The sequence below is a fragment of the Drosophila simulans genome, chromosome 2L (genome assembly GCF_016746395.2).
Source record: "Drosophila simulans strain w501 chromosome 2L, Prin_Dsim_3.1, whole genome shotgun sequence".
NCBI lineage: Eukaryota > Metazoa > Arthropoda > Insecta > Diptera > Drosophilidae > Drosophila > Drosophila simulans.
This window is the reverse complement of record NC_052520.2, coordinates 4,373,051-4,393,424: the sequence shown is the minus strand read 5'-3', so window position 1 is coordinate 4,393,424 and position 20,374 is coordinate 4,373,051. Positions and strand designations below refer to the sequence as shown.

The 20,374-nt window shown below is 48.9% G+C and overlaps 6 protein-coding genes across 8 annotated transcripts; 3 read left to right on the top strand and 3 right to left on the bottom strand.

The window, feature by feature from the left end:
- Positions 1–53: 53 nt before the first annotated feature.
- Positions 54–2,593, bottom strand: LOC6730958 (extensin-2). The gene is made up of 3 exons (XM_016179539.3): positions 1,931–2,593; positions 1,437–1,870; positions 54–1,336 (listed from the first exon to the last, which is right to left on the bottom strand). Exons 1-3 carry the CDS (start codon positions 2,098–2,100, stop codon positions 114–116), a joined length of 1,827 nt encoding a protein of 608 aa, XP_016023417.1. The 5' UTR covers positions 2,101–2,593; the 3' UTR covers positions 54–113.
- Positions 2,594–3,149: 556 nt separating this feature from the next.
- LOC6730957 (transmembrane protein 94) lies at positions 3,150–9,034 on the bottom strand. 3 transcript variants are annotated; one of them, XM_016179537.3, is made up of 10 exons: positions 8,723–9,034; positions 8,034–8,667; positions 7,262–7,976; positions 7,040–7,202; positions 6,305–6,401; positions 5,464–6,250; positions 4,145–5,295; positions 3,920–4,082; positions 3,619–3,865; positions 3,150–3,558 (listed from the first exon to the last, which is right to left on the bottom strand). In XM_016179537.3, the coding sequence occupies exons 1-10, from the start codon at positions 8,872–8,874 to the stop codon at positions 3,486–3,488; spliced, it is 4,182 nt and encodes a 1,393-aa protein (XP_016023415.1). In that variant the 5' UTR covers positions 8,875–9,034; the 3' UTR covers positions 3,150–3,485. The 3 variants fall into 3 exon arrangements, with proteins under 3 accessions (XP_016023415.1, XP_002078120.2, XP_016023416.1); XM_002078084.4 differs by having other exon boundaries at positions 4,145–6,250; XM_016179538.2 differs by having other exon boundaries at positions 4,145–6,250; positions 7,085–7,202; positions 8,723–9,033.
- A 295-nt stretch (positions 9,035–9,329) lies between these two features.
- Positions 9,330–10,492, top strand: LOC6730956 (protein YIPF6). Its single transcript, XM_002078083.4, has 5 exons — positions 9,330–9,486; positions 9,544–9,757; positions 9,826–9,997; positions 10,059–10,216; positions 10,270–10,492. The coding sequence occupies exons 1-5, from the start codon at positions 9,469–9,471 to the stop codon at positions 10,380–10,382; spliced, it is 675 nt and encodes a 224-aa protein (XP_002078119.1). The 5' UTR covers positions 9,330–9,468; the 3' UTR covers positions 10,383–10,492.
- LOC6730955 (alpha,alpha-trehalose-phosphate synthase [UDP-forming]) lies at positions 10,476–14,941 on the bottom strand. The gene is made up of 5 exons (XM_002078082.4): positions 14,398–14,941; positions 12,545–13,085; positions 11,567–12,459; positions 10,880–11,501; positions 10,476–10,810 (listed from the first exon to the last, which is right to left on the bottom strand). The coding sequence occupies exons 1-5, from the start codon at positions 14,529–14,531 to the stop codon at positions 10,571–10,573; spliced, it is 2,430 nt and encodes an 809-aa protein (XP_002078118.1). The 5' UTR covers positions 14,532–14,941; the 3' UTR covers positions 10,476–10,570.
- Positions 14,942–15,142: 201 nt separating this feature from the next.
- LOC6730953 (probable DNA replication complex GINS protein PSF2) lies at positions 15,143–17,070 on the top strand. The gene is made up of 3 exons (XM_016179035.3): positions 15,143–15,929; positions 16,240–16,489; positions 16,548–17,070. Exons 1-3 carry the CDS (start codon positions 15,893–15,895, stop codon positions 16,912–16,914), a joined length of 654 nt encoding a protein of 217 aa, XP_016023414.1. The 5' UTR covers positions 15,143–15,892; the 3' UTR covers positions 16,915–17,070.
- A 90-nt stretch (positions 17,071–17,160) lies between these two features.
- Positions 17,161–20,319, top strand: LOC6730952 (vacuolar protein sorting-associated protein 53 homolog). The gene is made up of 4 exons (XM_002078079.4): positions 17,161–17,360; positions 17,421–17,927; positions 17,984–19,158; positions 19,219–20,319. Exons 1-4 carry the CDS (start codon positions 17,265–17,267, stop codon positions 20,102–20,104), a joined length of 2,664 nt encoding a protein of 887 aa, XP_002078115.1. The 5' UTR covers positions 17,161–17,264; the 3' UTR covers positions 20,105–20,319.
- The last annotated feature ends 55 nt before the right edge of the window (positions 20,320–20,374 follow it).

The window sequence follows — 20,374 nt, the reverse complement described above, 5'->3', positions numbered from 1 at the left end:
ACCATGTTGCTATCGAAATTCAAAAAAATGATATCCCGAATAAAAAACAGTAGAAGATCGTTCGGTTTATAGTTATGTATTTAATAGCCATTTAGTAATTAGTAGCGTCCTTATCAGTTCAAGTATTTCTGCTTAAAGCTATCTATGTGTTCCAGCACCCTGACCGTCATCTCGTTGATATATTCGTCCCGTCCCTGCTCGGTGAAAGGATCGGGAGCACTGCGTCGCGAGACGTAGTGATTGGGCAGGTTCACCTTGTGGCGACCGATGGACTTGATGATCAGCCACAGGATGTAGAAGCTGAACCACACGGTGAAGTAAAGCGGAATGTACCAGAGCTTGCGGCCAATATAGAAGTAGCTGTACTTCTTTACACGTGGCTCTGGTGGCGGAGGAGGAGGTGGTGGTGGTTCCGTCGGCGGTGGCGGTGGCGGCGGTGGTGGTGGAGGTGGAGGAGGAGGCGGTGGGTGATGGACATGGTGATGGTGGTGCGGATGATCATCGTAAATTACATCCGGATAGGAATCGTCCGGATACGAGGGCTGGTAGTCGAAGTGAGTCGGATAGTGATCGTGGTGGTGATCGTGCACGTGATCATGATCGGGTGCATGGTCGTGATCGTGATCATCCGGCTTGGGAGCCGCAGATTCTGGGTGGGATTGCAGCCAACCGGGCGGTGGTGTGGCATACTCCATGTTTGGATCGTATTTGTGATCGTCGTCGGGACCTGAACCATCATTGTGCAACGACGGCAGACCGCCGATGTCCCCATCTCCGCCACCGCCACCGCTATCTCCACCATCAGCAGGAGATCCCATATCCATGCCATCTGCAGGAGCAGCACCGCTCATACTGTCCTGATCCTTGGAAGGAATGTTGTCCTGTGCACTAGCTGGCAGGGTTCCGATGGAATCATCATTACCGGGGTCATCATCAGCCGGTGGGGAAGCACTCGCCATACTGGCCGCCGTATCCTTGTCGGCATTGCTATTGGGCACTGGACCGGGATATTTGTAACCGTTGGAAGATGGCCCCGGATATATGTAGCCAGCGTTGCTCAGTCCTCCAGATGCGGGTGGCAGGTAACTGGTCACGGTATCCGATGGCAATGCAGCCTTGGGATCCTGGGACGGAGACGGATACTTTGTGTTCAACGGCGGAAAGGAGTAGGTATCGCCTGGGGAAACATAGGAGTTCACCGAATTGGAGCCGGCGGCCACCTTGCCATCCTGTCCATGGGAATGATCGTGACTGTGGTCGTGGCTGTGATCATGATTGTGACCCTTGAACAGACCAGCGGCGGTTCCCTCGCCAGGAGCAAAGCGATCGGCGATTCCTAAGGGGAAAACAAAGATGAATAATTAAAAAAATATGTGTTGGAGAATTTAAGATCTGTTTTGATTTGTATGTATACTCTATTGATGCGATGATGATACCTTTCTTATAGCCTGGCCTCGCTTGATAGCGGGATGGATTTCGTGATGGTGAAGAGTAGTAGGATGGTATACCTTGCGGGTAAATACGTGTCTTCGAGGGTCGGGAGTTGTACTGCTGTGGCTTGCCGCCCCGCAGCAACGGAGTTATCAGTTGGCCAAAGGGATACGCGGTCCTGTAGTCCACGGCTCGTCCTGTGGAGGCTCCTTGTACGACTGGCTCTGTTTGCTCCTCGGATACAGGAACAGGATCAGAGTAAGGCGCAGGATCACCGGCTTTCTCCGCCTCCGTGACAACTAACGGGGTGACAAACAGTGGGGAACTGGTTGTTCCCTCGGGTTGATGGTTGTAGGGAATGGGTGGTGGAGTTGTCGTGGATGTAGATGTAATCACTGGAGCTTCAGTGGTGGATACCACATTGTCACTGGAGTTGAAGCTGCGCGAGCAGGAAGTGTCAGGAGACTTGATAACCGATTCGTAAACACTTGCAACTTACATCCTCGGAAATATCAAATCCGTATTAAGAGCCTTGAAGATGCGGGGTCCCTGATCGTTTGCAGCTCCAGTGCCGCTGACCAAAACCTGAGAGTAGGCTTGTACCCTACCCAATCCAAGGATAAGACTGAGACACACCACCAGCGCCCAGTTGGCGCCTTCTAACCGCATCTTGTGAATTTCTATCTAAATATCGTTTCACCTCGGAACACTTTGTAAATATGTATAATTATAGCTTCGCACTATCACTAAGTATCCTTGGGGGCTATACTGTCCTCATGTCCGCCGGAGCTCGGAAATAACACCACCGCACCGAGTCGCGAGAAATTTTCGAATACAACGGAGCGCTGGGCTGACCATTGGTTTTATTCGACTCCGTTTGGGCAAGTTCGTGATTTCGTTTTTTCATGACCCAGATTCCGGGCAGAAGGTGCTACTAGAAGTGATCTATATACCAGCGATCTGAAGGTGCAGAACAGCACTTTCATTTCGTCGACATCGCAGGTGCTAATTGATTGTTACTCCACATTTCTGATGGCATCTTCCGTTATGTGCTCCCGGCCGCCTGGGATTTGTGCATGTGGAGTGTAACTAGAGTTTGAAGCCGTGGCTATTCGGTGAATACCTCATGTGGTACTGGGCGTGTGGCTCCAATTTTGCATCTAATTAGTAACATTTTAAATGGTCATGAAACATGAGGATGTATTTGCACATTCTACATCTTCAGGTTAAACAGAAAAAACCATACAAATAGTTTGAAAAATTTCGTAATTTATTAAAAATATTTGATATCGGAGGTGCCACATGCGTGTTAGTTACCTATGTAAATATTACTTCTACTTAACGTCTACAAAATACAAAACACAATAGCTTATATTATTATTATTCTAGTATCTTTTTTAAACACATGAATGAAAAACACAAATAATTCCAAATCAGGATCTAATAGCATGCGTAACCCAAATTAAACGATTTCTGCTGATGAAGTAAAGACATAAATATCTGTCAACTTCCTGGCCGCGGATGTGGGTCACTAACTGCGGCACTTGATGCGGCGTGCCTCTCCGGATTAGCACCTGTTCGGGCGTGCTATATAGTGTTGCCCCTCGCAGTTATCATCTTGGTATTAAAGTATCTGCGGAGAACCAGTTCTAGGCATGCCACTTTCCCAATTTAATTATTGAAAATGTCTGCAACTTTTACTTGTTTAAAGATGGGACTTCAGTTTAACCATACATATATTTCATACAATAATTGCAAGTCTTTTACATGTTAGTACACAAAGGTTTTTCTCATTGAAACAAGGAACTCGAAACAAACCGTTTTAGAAACAAGAATAACAAATGTGTGGTCGTTACTCGATGGGGGTGTCACAAACTAAAATAAACATGTGTAAGTACTAGTGGCTAAAATAACGATGTCGCACCTAAGAACAGTTTAAACAAATGCTGACAGAAACAACTTCGTCTATGGATACCCAGACTGTTGGTGGTGTCGTTGGTGGTGTTATATACAGCCTTGGCGTCTTTTTGCTTGCTAAGTCTTAGCCGGGATTCTTAGAAGGGCGAATTCATGCCCAATTTGGTACCGAAGTCAAGACGCGCCCGACGCTGATAGCGCGCGTTAACCCTAAAATAAACAAGGCAAACAATTAATAAAGGCATACAACAATGGTCAGCTAGCACATACTTGTTCTCCTGGAACTTTGCCAGCTCGCTGACGAGCATACTCAGCAAGCTGCCACCAAATAAGATCAACAAGGCAATCCACTGGTTGGGCAGCTGAACCCAGAAATCCTCCAGCAGCAGTTGCACAAAGCAAATAATACCATGGATGAGGACTAAGAACAAACATGTAAAAGCCCATATACGATTGGTAAATGGATTGCGCTGCCAGAGCGCGTGGTCACGATGCACAAAGGTGACAGAAATGAAAACTGGAATAATACAATTATGGTCGGGGTTATTAAAGGTATGGCCAGTTAATTTACCGAAGTGTAGGATTATGCCTAGCAGCGCTGAGCTCCTAGCGATGTAAAGAAATTGATAAAACTCCGGGTCGTCATCATCGTCGATTTTCAATACGGGTTCCTCAGTGACTGGTTCAGCGGGATTCCATTGAGTGTTTGGTAAGAGCATCCAATAGGAAACAAGCTAAAATAAATAATGATCGACACCTTAACTTCCTCCTAACGTTTATGGCCAACACAACTTACCAGAGACACGACCAGTACGATAAACTTGCAGCCGTAGCACCACATGACAAAGGCAAAGGCGCGAGAATCATAGTCCGTCTGCTTTTTGCTTGTTGCCCGATTCATGATTTTGGGATCCACATCGATGTGTGCTAGCGAAATGGCTATTAGCGGCACCGGCACACACATTAGATAAATGCCGAGGAGCGGCGTTACGAGCGGGGGTTGCGAGAGGCACGCGCACAGCACGTTCAGAATGGAGATAGAGCCTGCGCAGCAAGCCCAGTACTGGATGCAGTTCCACAGACCGAGAGAGAAGCGACGTGACAGCTCAATTATGGCCACCAGCGAAAGCGGGTCGTCGCGGCAAACGGCAATGGAACAGGGCAGAGAGTTGAGCAGCCGGCTTAAATACAGTGGCGAGATGGTGTGAGCTGGTGACTGCATAGCGCATCCATGAAGGCCACCCTCCAGAAGCTCCTCATCATCGTGGCCCTTTGACTTGCCGGAATGCCGCTGCCACAGCAGTTTGTTGTTCTGGATATTAGCTTCCGTGTACGCGTCCACATCCTGGCACACTTGCGGATACAGTGGCTCCACGGCTATACTGCAGTCGGCCTGCAGGAAAATGTCCGCATTGGCATTGCTGGCCGAACTTCCGAGGCAGACAACGATCTCGCCGTAGGATTGCATGATGTCCAGCATCTGACGCGTGGCTTCCGCTGAGCAGTCCGTGAAAAGCGAGACTTGCAATGGGACGTTGTCAACCTGTTCCAAATGTGGCCGAATGTTTTCAATGCCTCTTGGCAGCTTTGCCCTATTAGACATATCGAAGTTGATGGGTGCACTCTGATCAGTGCTTTCAGTGAGTGTGCTCAAGGAACGGCAGTTTTCGTCCATGGCGGAGTCTAGCGAATGGCGCTGCTTATGCTTGTTCGCCTCGGTTTCCGCCTCCAACTCAGAATCGCCTGGTGGGTTATTCTTTGTGGAGCTATCCTGAGAGCTCTCCTTACTGCCCTCGCTATCAGGGGAATGGGAATCCCCACTATTGAGGGCGTTAAGTGGATTCTCATCCGGGTTGGAAATGGCACCAGGAGCTGAAGAGCTGAGGGTCTTTGACGACTCCAGATTGGTTGGCGGTCCCAACAGATAACTAATTTCTGGGCCGTCACCTACAATTTCAGTGGTTTTAGCTGCAGATATGGATTCGGATACAGATGCAGTGGCAGGTGCGGGTGCGGGGGGCGATATGTACATGACTTTGGCACTGGGATGATGGTTGATCTCATGATCTGTTGTAGTGGTGGTGGCAGTGGTTGAGGTGGTGGCTTGGGGTTTACCAATATTTTCCGGGAACTCCTTAGGCTTGGCACTTATCCGTTCCTTTTCACTATCCGGCTCAGGTTCGCTCAGCAGCGAGATGTGGCAGTTCCATCCGGACTCTAGACCCATTTTCTCAGAGAAGACACGCGAGCGCAGTTCGTTTTCTTTGCTGAAGTGGACAAAGCGTATGCAGGCCTGTTCGAGATGCTCAACGAGTCGTACGATATCGTTCTGCGCCTGGTACTGCATTGTCACCATGCCGATGAATACCTGATGGCACTGCATCTCGAAACAGCCTTCCACATCGTTACACTCCTCGTCCTTGCTCTCCGAAAATAACAATGAGTCCGTGCTAATGCTGTGGCTCAGCTTGACGTGATGTCCGCCCTGGAAGTCGCAATGGGTCTTGTCGACGTGCTGCATGCGCAGCTTCGACTCCGGCGGTAGCTCCAGATACAAACAGTCACCTCCACTCCGCTGAGGACCGCTAAGAGCTCCATGGATGCCGTGCCTTAGAGGGCGATAGGCAAACGCCGTGCAATAGGAGGTCAGCGCGCTGCGCTGATAAAAGTCCAATGCACGCTTGCGATCCTGTGCGGACAATGGTCGCAGATCAATGCCGTCCCAAAAGTCATCGCAGCAGTCCAGGATAATATCTGCTGTTCCCTGGGTGAAAAGTGATAAATAGCCGCCCGGATTCTCGCGCATGACCACGGACAAAGAGTGCGGGAATGGAACCTTCACCTTGGAGGACAGCTGGAGCTGCCGGGCGAAACGAATGTCTCTTCGCACAACATCAGGTTGCTGCAATAAAGATATTTTAAATAATAACTAGATTACAACGTCTCCGAGTCTTACCAAGTGTCGATAGCTAGCCAATTGACCCTCCAGCGCGAACCGATCCGTGGCATGGTCGGTGAATCCAATTTGCTTGGCCAGTTCGCAAAGGCAGCGTCTGTTTATAGAGAACAACCGATTAGAACTGGTTCCAACTACCGCTGGATGGGATGCGTCGGTGGTGCGTGAGCATGCAGGCAAGCGTGGCGGCGGGCGGAGGTCGGCGGATGGGGCGGTTTCGGTGGCGGGAATGGGGCGACTATATTTAAGCGTTCTTGAATGTCTGTTACTTAAAATAGCATGCCAATGGGGATGGGGCGGGCAGGCGAGGAGATCGATTTACGAGTACGAACAAATTAATAGAAGTAGAATAATACATAAATACAAGGTTTGCATGTCCACATTGCAATTAGTTTTTAGGCTTCAATGATATGGGAAATTATAGAGCAAAACGATTAGGGAATAGCAAGTTACTGGAAATCAAAAATACTTTTTCTTACGCTTGTAATTTTTAAACTTTACCAATCTCTTGTGTTTGTTTTGTAGGGAAATCGTCCAATTGGATTCAAAAATCAAAAATACCCAAAGAAAAGACTAATTTGATCGGGCTGGCTTTGGATGCAATGGTATTCAATACCATTATTTTGGAGAAAATCATTAGACTATATAAGTAGTATATTTGCGGTCGATGCAATCGACCATATATATGACTGGTTAGACAGAAACTAACGATGAGTATGGCAATGAACTACGTACCCATGCAAAAAGCTTTTACTGGACTCAATGAGTGCATACGCATACCGATTAGTCACAGGTACCAGATCTTTGTCGAGCATAGCCACCGCGGTTACATGACCGCAGAATTGTGCGTAGTGCTCGTGGGTGAGTGGAGAACAGGTGTTTAGCAGAATGGCGAGGCCTAGAAAAATGGAAATACGTTAGAGAATTTACCAGACTAAGTTCACAGTCAGGTGTCACCCAGTGGCTTCAAGGACTTGATGTGCGCCTTCCATTCGTGATCGTCGAACTCCAGCCGAAACGGGCAGTGTTGGTCGTGCGTGAGGTCCAGTACTTCAGCCACTATGCCGCGCTCCTTGTGGTCCTCATCCACATCCGGTACGTCGTCGCTCTCGCTCTGCGAAGAAGACTGACTACCTGCTCCATCCTCGCGAGCCTCCTCGTCTGTGTTGTGCAGGAAGAATACCTTTTCGGCGGTGGGATTGGGCCACGACAGGATACCTTTCTTGTCCACGCAGCACAGCGCCGAAATGGAGCCCAGCACCTGTACCAGATTAGCTGAGCGCGGCAAGAGTTCACTGTCACCACGCCATAGCTGCATCCAGATGCGGAGCACACTGGAACGAAGCATGGACATATTCTGATAGTCGTACGAGGGCGTGTCCAGATCCTCTTCGAACGATTTGCTTGTACTCTTTTCCAAGGCAGCCTGAGGCGTCTTTAGAAAACACTGCAATCTCGCGATTCCCCACAGGTTCATGGATATCCACATGAGCGGAAAGATAAGCGGCAGTAGGGGAACTATGGCCGCCGCCGAGGATTCGACGAGCACAAAGCGCCAGTTGTGCTTTTCATCGGTAGGCAGGCCATATCCATGGAGGCGCAGAAGTCCCGAGATGAGTGTGATAACTAGGGCACTAATGAAGCCCCACTGCTGTATATACTTGGTGACCAGCTGTCAACGTAAACAAAGATAGCAACGGGTTCCAATTTCTTTTAAAGATCTTCTTACCAGATAGCGCTGCTGATTGTAGATGGTCGGCGGTCGCTTCAGTGAGGTTTTGAGGCAAACAGTTAGGTTATCCAGGTAAGGTGTGCTCTCCAAACAGCAAACAAGATCGGGAAGCGGAGGTCTTGCCACAGGTTTCACTGGAGGATCTCCGTGAGGAGCAGCTCCATATATTTCATTAGCCGCAAAGAATTTATTTGTATCCAGTTCGTGACAGGGTCCCGGTGAAATGTGTCCCGGTCGTAGAACGATGTAATCTCCGCGCACCAACAGCGCCCACGGCAAGTTGACAATTTTTCCATCTCGGTAGGTCCACTGCAGAGAAACGCAGGGCGACATGGGATTACTCAGGTGCGGATAGTTCGATGGCTGCCAATCGTCGCTGAAGTGCTGTTCCGCTAGTTTTATTTCCGAAAGCGCATGTCGTGCCTTCCGGAAGATCTCCGTGCGCCGCAGGTTGTTCTCCCGGACCACCACAAATAGGTCCAGCAATAGGATGGCCAGCAGGCACAAGGCGGGCCATAGCATTCCTGTTGCGAGCAGCGCTCCACTGGCCAGCAAACTGCTTCCAATGGAAAGCCATCCCAGTGGGCTATCGTACCGCTTCACAAATGCCGCCCGCAATTTTCGATAGGAGCTAGGAAAGGGATTGGCTACTATCAGTACATTCCATCGGCTATGGGTTGACTCACCTCTCCGCTCCGTATTGCCGCTCGTACTCCAGTTGCACCCGTTTTTCAATCTCCTCATGCAGACGCCGCAGCGCCAACTTCGTGGTAAGACCACGCTGTGTGGGCTCCGGACTCGCCCGCTTCTCCGGACTTTCCGCCCGCTTCGCTGCCATTTCCCTTGACGTGCTCCTGCGGCTGCAGTTCAAAAATTCGCCTCCACCTACAGCATAGTTTACAAAATTTGCGTCTGTTTAGGTTTGGGTACGGCGATCAAGTGTTCGCAACAGCCGTCGGCGGCGAGTACGGTCACGCTAGAACAGGGCTGGCCATTCTAACAGGTAAGCCACTAGATATCGAATTCCACTCCATATCCATTCAAATTATTAGGCGGCGTAGGTGTCGTCATATACAAGATGTAATTCGTCCCTAAATGACGGTAGATGGCGATTGGGCCTTTTATCCTAAGAAATTAAGATTTTTGCGAATCCTTTCAATAAATTATTTATTCTATACAATAATACGTAAATGTATCGAATTAATAATTAATTAGCCGATAGGCGTCAACTGAAAAGTAGTTTTAAGCTTTATTGTTGTTAATTTATCCGTATTTGAAATACAAATTACAGTCTCAGCTGCCTTGCTAGTTATCGATGACCGTTATCGATGGGTGAATAATTTGTGGGTCTCAGTTCACGGTCACACTGTCGTCTACTACGTATTTTTTGTCGATGTAAACGTTTATATATTAAACTTAGCAGATAATACCGATGGATTCCAAACTAGATGTGAGTCAGGAGCTTTTAACAAAAATTTAATCTCTAATATGTGCTCCACCCCTCTAGATGTTCGAGGACGTGAACACGTCGCCTTCCTTGGAGGGCGACATGTCGATTCCAGGCAAAAGAACCACAACTGCAACGTCCGCGAGCGGAGTGCCGGATTACAATACTCTGGACGAGCCCATCCGAGAGACTGTGTTGAGGGACATTCGGGCCGTAGGCATTAAGTTCTACCATGTCCTGTACCCCAAGGAGAAGTCCAGCCTGCTACGCGATTGTACGTCATCATCTAGTTTCGTTCTGCATTCGTATGCAGTTTTCTAATTGTGTTTACCCGTCTTTCAGGGGACCTTTGGGGTCCACTGGTGCTGTGCACCTTTATGGCCACCATACTACAAGGCTCCTCCTCCGCCGACAACATGTCCGACAACGGACCCGAGTTCGCCCAGGTCTTCGTAATCGTCTGGATAGGTGCGGCTGTAGTCACACTCAACTCCAAGCTGCTGGGCGGCAATATGTAAGCGTCTTTTATTATTGGTATCCAATTATATGATCATAATGTACTTGATCCCCATCAGCTCATTCTTCCAATCTGTATGCGTGCTGGGCTACTGCCTTACGCCGGTGGCCATATCCTTAATAGTGTGCCGGGTAATCCTGCTTGCCACCCAAACTCGGCTGCTTTTCTTTCTGCGTTTTGTGACCACCACAATGGGCTTTGCCTGGGCCACTTACGGTATGAATATCAATTGCATTTAATGGTACAAAAACTAATTGGCGTTCCTTTAGCTTCCTTTGTTTTCCTGGGTCAGAGCCAGCCTCCCCATCGAAAACCACTGGCCGTGTACCCCATCTTTCTGTTCTTCTTTATCATCTCGTGGTTGGTTCTTTCCCACAATTAGTTCAACCTGTGACGCGTCGTTTAGTGATTAGTTCGTAAAGAAAACAATGCACGTTCCATAGCGTAACCAAAAAAAACCGAAAACAATTGTACATTTCTTTAAGCTACAAATCCGTTTTCTTTATTCTTAAAATCTTAACATTTATCTGAGTTACGAGGCATACATAGGTAATGCATGGATATCTGGGCTCACACCTCCAGATTGTTCGCCGAAGCGGCCACCTCCAGGGACATTTGCATCTGGACGCCGTCGCCCTTGGTGGGCCTGTAGGTCAGCGAATTGGCGCGCGCCTTGCGTCCCATGAAGTGTCGTTCCACCCATTTCAGCAGCGTGTACACAGAGTCTGTGGAGGGAAGTCGATGGTCCGCAGCGGTCTTCACAATATCCGACGATGTCACACGGAAAGTTCGCGCCATACCCTTCAGTGCCTGTGGGGATAAATAATGGGAATAATTAAATCCCAGGTAGCTGAAAGAAATCCTTCAAAGATAACATACCACCATGGCGTCTTCGTCTGTTAGATCGTCACCCACATAGATAATCTTGATGCGTTCGTTCCAGTCCACGCCGAAGGATGTGCGCAGGATGTAGATCGAGGCCCGACCCTTATTCCACTGCACCGGCGGACGAGCTTCCAGAGCGCAATGCGCCTCCGTGGCCTTGAAGCCGTACTTTTCGATCAAGGAGCGCGCCTTGTCGACCATAGCTCCCCTCAGGTGATTGGGCGTGTCTCGGTAGTGGAACGTTAACAACGCCCCCTTATTCTCCACCCAAGCGCCGTCGCGGCAAACGGAGTCCTGCAGAGCCTTCAGCAGATCACTGACCTTCTTTTCGTACTCCATGGGCATTGGGTGTACGAACTTGCTGCCGTCCGGATGAAGGATCTCGAGACCGTGATTGCCCGCATAGGTGATGCCCTCAATGCCAACCATCTTCTTCACATTGTCCACGTTGCGACCCGAGATGACGGCCACGTAGACGTCCGAGTGATTGGACAGCTTATATAGTACATTCTTAATCTCGGGCGAGAGCGTGGCCAGATCAGGATGAGGAGCAATGGGTGCCAAGGTGCCGTCGTAGTCCAGCAGCAGAGCCAACTTGTGGTTATAGCCGATGTATCTGTGGGATTGATAACCAGAATATTGAAGAGTTTTTTTATAATTGTAATGCATTTATCTACTCACTTCAGTAAGTAGTCATCGAAATCGTCCACGGACACTGGCTGCATAATGGTGGTGCCCACATCATCCATCTCCAGAGCGCCCACCGCCTTCAGGAAGCAACGCATCCAGTGGCTCACATCGCACTCGGCTTCACGACGGCGCAGCCGAGTCATACGTAGGACGCGCTCATCCTCGGGCATGGTCAGTGCTCGGTGGATCACCTCGGCGGCCTCGTTCACCTCGTACGGATTGCAGAGCAGCGCCTCGTGCATCATCTCGCCGGCTCCTGCGAACGGTGAGATGACCAGCACGCCGGGACTCTCGTTGATCTGGCAGGCCACGAACTCCTTGGCCACCAGGTTCATGCCATCGCGAAGTGGAGTTACCAGGCAAACAGCCGCATCCATGTACAGAGCAGCCAGTTCGGTTTGGCTGACATAGTCGTATATGTAGCGGATGGGCGCCCAGTTAGCGGTGGTAAAGCGGCCGTTGATGCGGCCCACCAGCTGGTCCACTTCCTCCTTCAGCTCCCGGTACTCTTTTACATCGGTTCGCGACGGCACCGAGATCTGCAGCAGGCTCACCTTCTCCTTGTGCTGCGGATACTTCAGCAGCAGGGCCTCAAAGGCCATAAGGCGATGGACGAGTCCCTTGGTGTAGTCCAGTCGGTCCACTCCCAGGATGATTTGCATCTTGGATGTATTCAGAACCCTGGTTGCGCTATTGGCCAGGTTAACGAAGCGTTCGTAGGGAATACCAATGGGAAGCGGACGGACGCGAACGGTGCGCCCGCCATGTTCCACCAGCAGATTGTTTCTGTCCACACGACAGCCGAGATTGCGCTGGCAGCAGTCCACGAAATTCAAGCAGTAGTCCTGAATATGGAAGCCTACCAGGTCACAGCCCAACATACCCTAGAAAAAGTGTAAAAAACGATGGTACTTTGTCCTTGCTTTTCCATATTCTATTTGGTGTGCTCAATGTGAATGTTATGCTCACCTGTAGGATCTCATCGGACCAGGGCAGCAGGCGGAAGATGTCCCATGGTGGGAATGGGATGTGCAGGAAGAAAGCCAGTCGGCAGGGCAGGTTCTTCTCCTCGGCGTGCTCGCGCACCCAATTGGCGGCCAGCATGAGATGGTAGTCGTGGATCCAGACAATCGGTGGACTCTTCTCGCTGCCTTGGTTTTTGGCCAGGCACTTCTCCAAAGCCTCGATGGTCCGCACGGCAAAGTGCTTGTTGACAGTCACATAGTCGTGCCAGTGCTCGCCTCCGAAGTTGGCTCTTCCCGGCATCGAGTGGAACAGTGGCCAGAACATCTTGTTGCAGCATCCGTTGTAGTAGCTGTCGAAGATCTTCGAATCGATGTTCACGGATACCACCTGCTCGGACTTGAGGCCAGCAGTCGGCGTCTGATCGTTGGGATTGGACTCGGGAATGGCCTCGTTAGGATCCTTCAAGTGGATACCCGACCAGCCCACCCAGAGACCACTGCCCTTGATCACCACCGGGCAGACTGCAGTCACCAGGCCACCGGCGCTGAAGGAAAAAAATATATTATTAATATCAAAGTTGGTGGGACAATGCTTTCCTATAATTTAGCCGGATATGAGATTTCATGACCTATAGCAACGCCTCCAACTCCGCACCATCTGGCGGTATAAAGAAAAACCATGTGATGTAACGATTTAATCTCATATTTCAACCTACATATAAAAGATGTAATCAGGTGCCCCAAAGCTACTGGACTGAACGGAGCGGGACCCACCAATGTGTTGGTGAGGACCCAGCCCATTTTGTGCAGAGTGCATGACACCCGGGGCCTGATAAGCAGATGCCCATTAAGCAAGCGATTGTAAACAAGAGCTGGACCCGGCTGCGGTCCATCCCATGCCGTGCCATCAATCCCGGAGACAAGCTGGAAGAGCGGAGGCCCAAAATGATTCGCATTCCTGGCATAGGTCGGGGAGCCAGAGCTCCAGCGCGTTGCGATCGGATTCACGTGACTCCAGATTTCAGTGTCAGGTTCAGGTTCCACTGGGCGACAACAGCCTCGCCATAACGCCTCTAGTATTGACCCTTCTACCAGACTGTCGAATGGGTCAAAAACGCGTAACGAGCCTCGCTGATAACGCTCGCCATTATTATTGAATTTGTTTTCTAACTCGCAGTCCAGACTTCGCTTGGTCCAGCACATCTACTAGATTCGCCTCCCTCCCGCTTTGTATGTTTTGCACTGATAAGATTGAGATGCTAGCGTGGATCAAGATGAACTGGCATATACATAGGTATGTCACATAGTTGAATCGAGCCTCGCGAGCTGGGTAACTTGGGATTGGGGGGCCTTTGGTCGGTCGGGCGGGGCTTATCTTTAATGCAAATTGTGGGCTCGAGGATCGAACTGGGTTACTTGGGTTTTTCGGGAGTGCGAAGAATGTGGAAATTCGCCCTGGTCAGGCTTTGGCTTTCCGATTCCGGAGAATTGATAAGCGACGAGCTTACGACTCGATCGATTTATTTGAACACGGCATTCGAAAAATTCCTTTGTTTGGAATGTTCTTAAATGACTATTAGCTTAGACTTATTAGATTAAAAAATGCGGCCACCTATTCTTAATATTTTCTTAAATCCAGAGTTTTTCGCTTATATGTATATGTTTTTCTAAGAGCTGGGCTTCGAAAACCTTTAAAATAGTTCCAATTTGAAATCACTTTTGGTTTTTTAACTTGATTTTATACATGTATTTTGCTTTCTTTTAATTTCTTTTAAAACTTTGTCGTTTGAAAAGTTTAATTTAGAACACGTATTTGTTAAACTGGATTATATAAGTCATTTTTTCTAATGTACCCACCTGGCTCTGCGTTCCAGCTCATCGGTCTCCGGATTCCGGATGAGCACAAACGGCAACCGATTGGAGACCACGATGAGACTCGCCTTGGTGGAGGGCTCCCCGGCATTAGTAACGATGATTTCCGTGTCGGGCATCGTGATCCTTGGTAAACTAGCTGTAGAAGAGTTGTACGATTCTTCTCTTGCGGTCAAGCCTAGCACATAATTTTTGACAACAACGAATGGGAAAATTCGCGGATGTGGAGGTTAGACAACCGTCTAGTTCAAATCCAGGCTTATCAATGGGACTCGTTCTTCCGAAGCGAGAGCGACCGTTGCCGACTTTGGTTTGAGGTGCGCTGATCGATGTTTGAAGACTGCCCGAAGCCAAGTCAATCACTGCCTTCTTATCGAAGCTTCTCTCGGATGCAATTCGACGTGGAAATGGCAGGCACTTTTCCTAGCTGATTGGCGGAGATTCGGTTACGTTGGTTTCGATGGTCGCGAGAGCCAGCAGCTCCGTTCCCTGCCGAAAATAGACAAGCACTAAGCCAACTAGGCGATCAAGTCGCACTTTTCTGCTAAAAATGAATGTCAGCCAGCCAACCCCCTCCACCCATTCCATCATGGGTTCCACAGTCCACTCTCCGGCTTATCAGAAAATCGTCCGGCATCTGCTCCTCTCGCGCTGATTACGTTTTTCCCAGTGGATGTGGGAGAATCGAAACCTGCGCAGGAGAGTATCACCGTTTCTGTCCTGGGCTATTGCCCAAGTGGTCACCTAATTGATCCTTGAAGGGGTTAGATGTCACGGTGATGTGATCTGAACTATTGGTACCGCAGTTTACACACCGCAGATAGTTTTCTAGAATTAACTGGCCGTGCCTGGTATTATCAGCTAGGGAACATTTCACGGCAACGACGGCCACAGCCTCATCATCCTCAGCCTCCTCCCCCTGACCGCACATCCCATTCCATCTCATCGATGTTGTCTCTCAATGCGATAAGTCAACAAATCGATGCTGTTGTTTACGCTTCGGGCTCAGCCTTATAAAGAACATCCCAATTGTACACAGAAGATTTGTATTTCTATTTTCGTTTCTCTATCGAAGTTGTCTGCAGATTGCAGTTGAAATCTGCTCAGTTTGTGATTCCAGCTAATGCAGATCTAACCTTGTGGTGACCGCCATTTCTGGAGTTCATTACCGGGCGTATAGTTTTATTTTCCCGGAAAGATACAAGACCGATAAGGCTATCTAGTGCATTTTAGTCTCGGATTTTACGGCGAAGTGGTGCAAGGGATTACGCCCGGGCAGCTTATATATTATAGAACGGAAAACTTGGCTGAACTTGAACGCTTGATCATGTTTGGCATTCATGCGCTTATCACGACGCCCGGCTGCCGTTTTACGTGATTCTTGATAGTTGTCGTCGCTCTAGCCGGAATCTGCAATAACACATTCGCACCGGGAGCACAAATTAGTCAGCTCCATTGGTTGCAGCGGTGCAGCAATGCGATGCGATCCGATCCGGCCGGCGATAGTGGTAATGAAGGTGAGATAACCCGGCCAAGGGTCGCCGAAATACGGTTGGCAATTTTATAGTGGCGAGCTATGGCTATTATGTCGCAGAAGTCTATAGTTTGACGTGATTAAATTGACGCAAAGCCCGCAGGCGTAAGATTCGTGATGCAAGCAGACTGTTTGGAAAAGAACACCGTTATTAACGGTCGATAGCACAGCTGGGCTGCCAGACTGCAGAGATCACTGGGTCGATAGCATTGAGATCGATAGCGGACAGGTGTCATCACTGGCCGATTGAGTGACCATATATTCTCCCGCATTTGTTTATTGTTTGTTTATAGCAATTATGGATCCTTCAATTATTGAATTTATTGGCGAAAAATGCATGATCAGTATAATACCGAACTTCAGCAACGAGCCTCTGCACCTGATATACGGACCTGTGGGCCCATTCCGAGCCGGTTTTCCCGTGTTCGTGCCCCTGTGGATGGCCACGCATCTGCGCAAGCAACAAAAGTGTCGGATTGTGCCTCCAGAATGGATGGACATGGATATATTGGAGGAAATCAAGGAAGAGGAAAAGCGCTCAAAGTATGTATGATATGGGAATGCCAATGAAACGCACATCTTATTCTCCGCCTGCCCATAGGTTCTTTACCAAAATGCCCTGTGAGCATTACATGGTAGTGGCCCAGTTGGTCATGAGCACGGCCCCGGATGACGTTCCCCGTTGTGAAGAGCTGCGCACTGTGATCAAGGACATCTTCGACATACGTGAGTCCAAGCTGCGCACATCGATCGACGCCTTTATCAAGGGAGAGGGCACATATGCGAAGTTGGACAACCTCACGCTACTGGAGATCCACAGCGTGCGACCCATCCTGCCCTATTCCCTGGACCACATAGCACGTTACCAGCGCACGGCCACCGCGTCTCAAAGGGACACCTCCATGCTAAGTGCATCCATGGCAGGCTCCAGTTCGGGTCCGAACAGTAATTCTCTGTTTTCTCAGTGATTTTTCCAGTCAAACAACGTTGTGGAGGACATTGAAGATATAGTTAGCTATTATCAGGAGCTTATGTAGCCTGTAGTCATTAAACCTTTCAAAAGTTCAAAAATATTGTTATACTTAAAATTAAATAGAAATGCTTTCAGAATATTAAAAAATTAATTAGAAGTTTTTGATAAGGCATTTCAAATTCAGATACATTTCTTTATCGATATGCGCTTATCTAACAGGACTGCGCATTACAGCACGACTTAAATTTAACAGCACTTGCTATCATATAATTGCACTGCATCCCTGGTTTTCCACGAAGAGAATAACAATAACTTTTTTATACAAATAAATAAGGATAAAGCGAGATGAGCGAGTCTGCGGTAGCGGTGGAGTCGGAAGAAAGGATGGTTGCCAACAACAAGATACATTTCTCCAAGGAGGTGAAGCAGGTCATCGACAAGGTGAGTCAGTGGAACATATGTTCGTAGCAACTACCAACCCACTTCGAATCTCCCTAAAAGGTTCTCAAAACGGACGATCCCATGGATGCGCCGGACTTCAACACTGTGGACTACATCAACCAGCTCTTCCCCAACGAACAGTCGCTGGCCGGGATTGATGAGACCATCCAAAAGATGCAGTGCGAGGTGTCCCTGATTGACGACAACATCCGCTCCGTGGTTCGTGGCCAAACGAACACCGGCCAGGATGGACAACTGGCACTGTGCGAGGCTCAAAAGGTTATCAGCTCCCTGTTCAGCCACATCATCGACGTGAAGACCCGAGCGGAGCGCACCGAGGAAATGGTCAAGGAGATAACCCGGGATATCAAGCAGCTGGACTGCGCCAAACGCAATTTAACAGCTGCCATCACCACGCTGAATCACCTGCACATGCTGGTGGGCGGAATCGAAAGTCTGAACAAATTGATCGAGCGGCGATCCTATGGTGAAATCCTTAATCCCCTCCAGGCCATTACCGAAGTTAACCAGCACTTCCAGCAGTTCTCCGACATCGAGGAAATCAAGGTTGGTTTGGATTCTATCTGAAATCGTTGACTTAAATGTCGATTTTTTTTGCTTAGAATCTCTCTCAAAGCGTGGATAAGATCCAGGTCACTCTAGCTCAGCAAATCACGGAGGATTTCAAGGAGGCGTTTGCAGCAAAGCCATCGTCACAAAACCAACACCGTTTGGGTCTTAATCAGCTGGCCGATGCTTGTAAAGTGATGTCCGTGCTGGATCCCAAAGTGAAGAAGGAGCTGCTTAAGTGGTTTATTGCACAACAGCTTGAGGAGTACACGCACTTGTTTCACGAGAACCAGGATATTGCCTGGCTGGACAAGATTGATAAGCGTTATGCCTGGCTTAAGAGGCATCTGCTAGACTTCGAGGACAAGTATGGACCGGTGTTTCCACTGGACTGGGAGGTCTCCGAGCGAATTACTGTAGAGTTTTGTCGGCAGACACGCGAACAGCTGGCACAAATCATGGCCAAACGCACCAACGAGATCGATGTGAGACTACTTTTGTTCGCCATCAACAAGACGCAGGCATTTGAACAGCTGCTTTCCAAGCGCTTCACGGGCGTTACACTGGGTGCACAGCCGATGGATAAAGCAAGAGTGCTTGCTGAACCAACGGCGACGGACGGCGCTGTGGGCTTAACCGTTTTCCACGACCAAATCGGACAATGCTTTAAGCCGCACTTGGACATCTACATACGCAGCATCGACCGCAATCTTTCAGAGCTGATGGACAAGTTCGTGGAGATGTCTCGGGAACCATACAAGTTTGCCGAGGCCAAGACCACCGTGTACCCCAGCTCCGGTGATCTTTTCGTCTTTTACAAGAAGTGCATGGTGCAGTGCAACCAGCTAAGCAACGAACAACCCATGCACGATCTGGCTTTGGTGTTCAAGAAATATCTACGGGAGTACGCCTCCAAAGTGCTCGAGGGCAGCACACCCAAGCTTGTGCCAGCCACCACCAGCAGCTCCATTGGTAAAAGTGTTTCGTTACTCACGCGCGACATGCAGAATCTATCCACTGCCGCTGGTCAAGTGTTCCACAATTTCCTCAAGGAGGGCGATACGCAGCGATTTGCAAGAGATGATCTGGTGCGCATTTGTTGCGTTCTGACCACGGGTGAGTACTGTTTGGAGACGGTCCAACAGCTGGAGGATAAACTGAAGGAAAAGGTGACTTCTGCATATGTCAGCAAGATTGACATGAGCGAGGAAAAGGATGTCTTTCATCGGTGACTAAAAACCTTGTCCATTTTAATCAAATAATTTATAAATTTTTGTAACTCTTTTAGAATCATTTCCAACTGCATCCAACTTTTGGTTCAAGATTTAGAGGCTGGCTGCGAAGCTTCACTGCAGGCGATGGCCAAGGTGCAGTGGCAACACATTAACAACGTGGGCGACCAGAGCGCCTTCATCAGCAGCCTGTGCGGCAACTTTAAACAGACAGTGCCTACCATCAGGGACACGCTAGCCAGTTCGCGGAAGTATTTTACCCAGTTCTGCCATCGCTTCGTCGCCGCCTTTATACCGAAGTTCATCAATGTGCTCTATCGCTGCAAACTAACCCTCTCGGATGGTTCCAACAATGTTCTGGGCTGCGAGCAACTTTTGTTGGACACCCATTCGCTGAAGACGGCTTTATTAGAGCTGCCTTCTGTGGGATCCAGTGTGAACCGCAAGGCGCCCACCAGTTACACCAAAGTTGTGGTCAAGGACATGACTCGGGCCGAGATGATCATCAAGGTGGTGATGACGCCGGTCCAGCCGCCGGCGCACTTCACCCAGCAAGTGCTTAAGCTGCTGCCAGACATTACCATTGCGGAGTACCAAAAGATTCTGGATATGAAGGCGGTCAAACGTGTGGATCAACTGCAACTGATTGATCTTTTCAAGCACACGGCTTCTGCAGCGGCTGTGAGTGGCTTAATAGAGCCAACTACTGGAGAAGAGGAGACCCAAGCTGCAGAAACAGTAGCCGCAACTTCGGGGACCACAGACGACGCTGAAACCTCAGCAGTACCAACTGAAACAACAACGGCAGCTTCGTCAACTCCCAAACGAGCCTTTATCTTCAGCGTGGGCAGCTTTACGGGAAGCGCAGATAAAAATGCTGATGGAAGTTCCCAGACGGGCATTAGAAAGCTGGAAAACCTACTGAAAAAGCGCTTCCCCTAGTTAATATGAAACTACATCTTGAGAAATCATTCCATTAAGTTAGCTTTAATTTGACAATATCTTTTAACGCTTAGTTGCTTAATTTAGTAGGTCTATCCGGTTTATATGGTTCTTATGTTCTAAAACAGCTATGGAACATTAGATTTTGTATTATTCTCAATCCATCCGACTATTTTAAATATTTTAATTAAATGTCTGGCTTCTGTTAAACAAAATGGAAACGTTTTTTGCTTGCTATTAAAGCTCCTGGCATTTATTGCAAAAATAAAG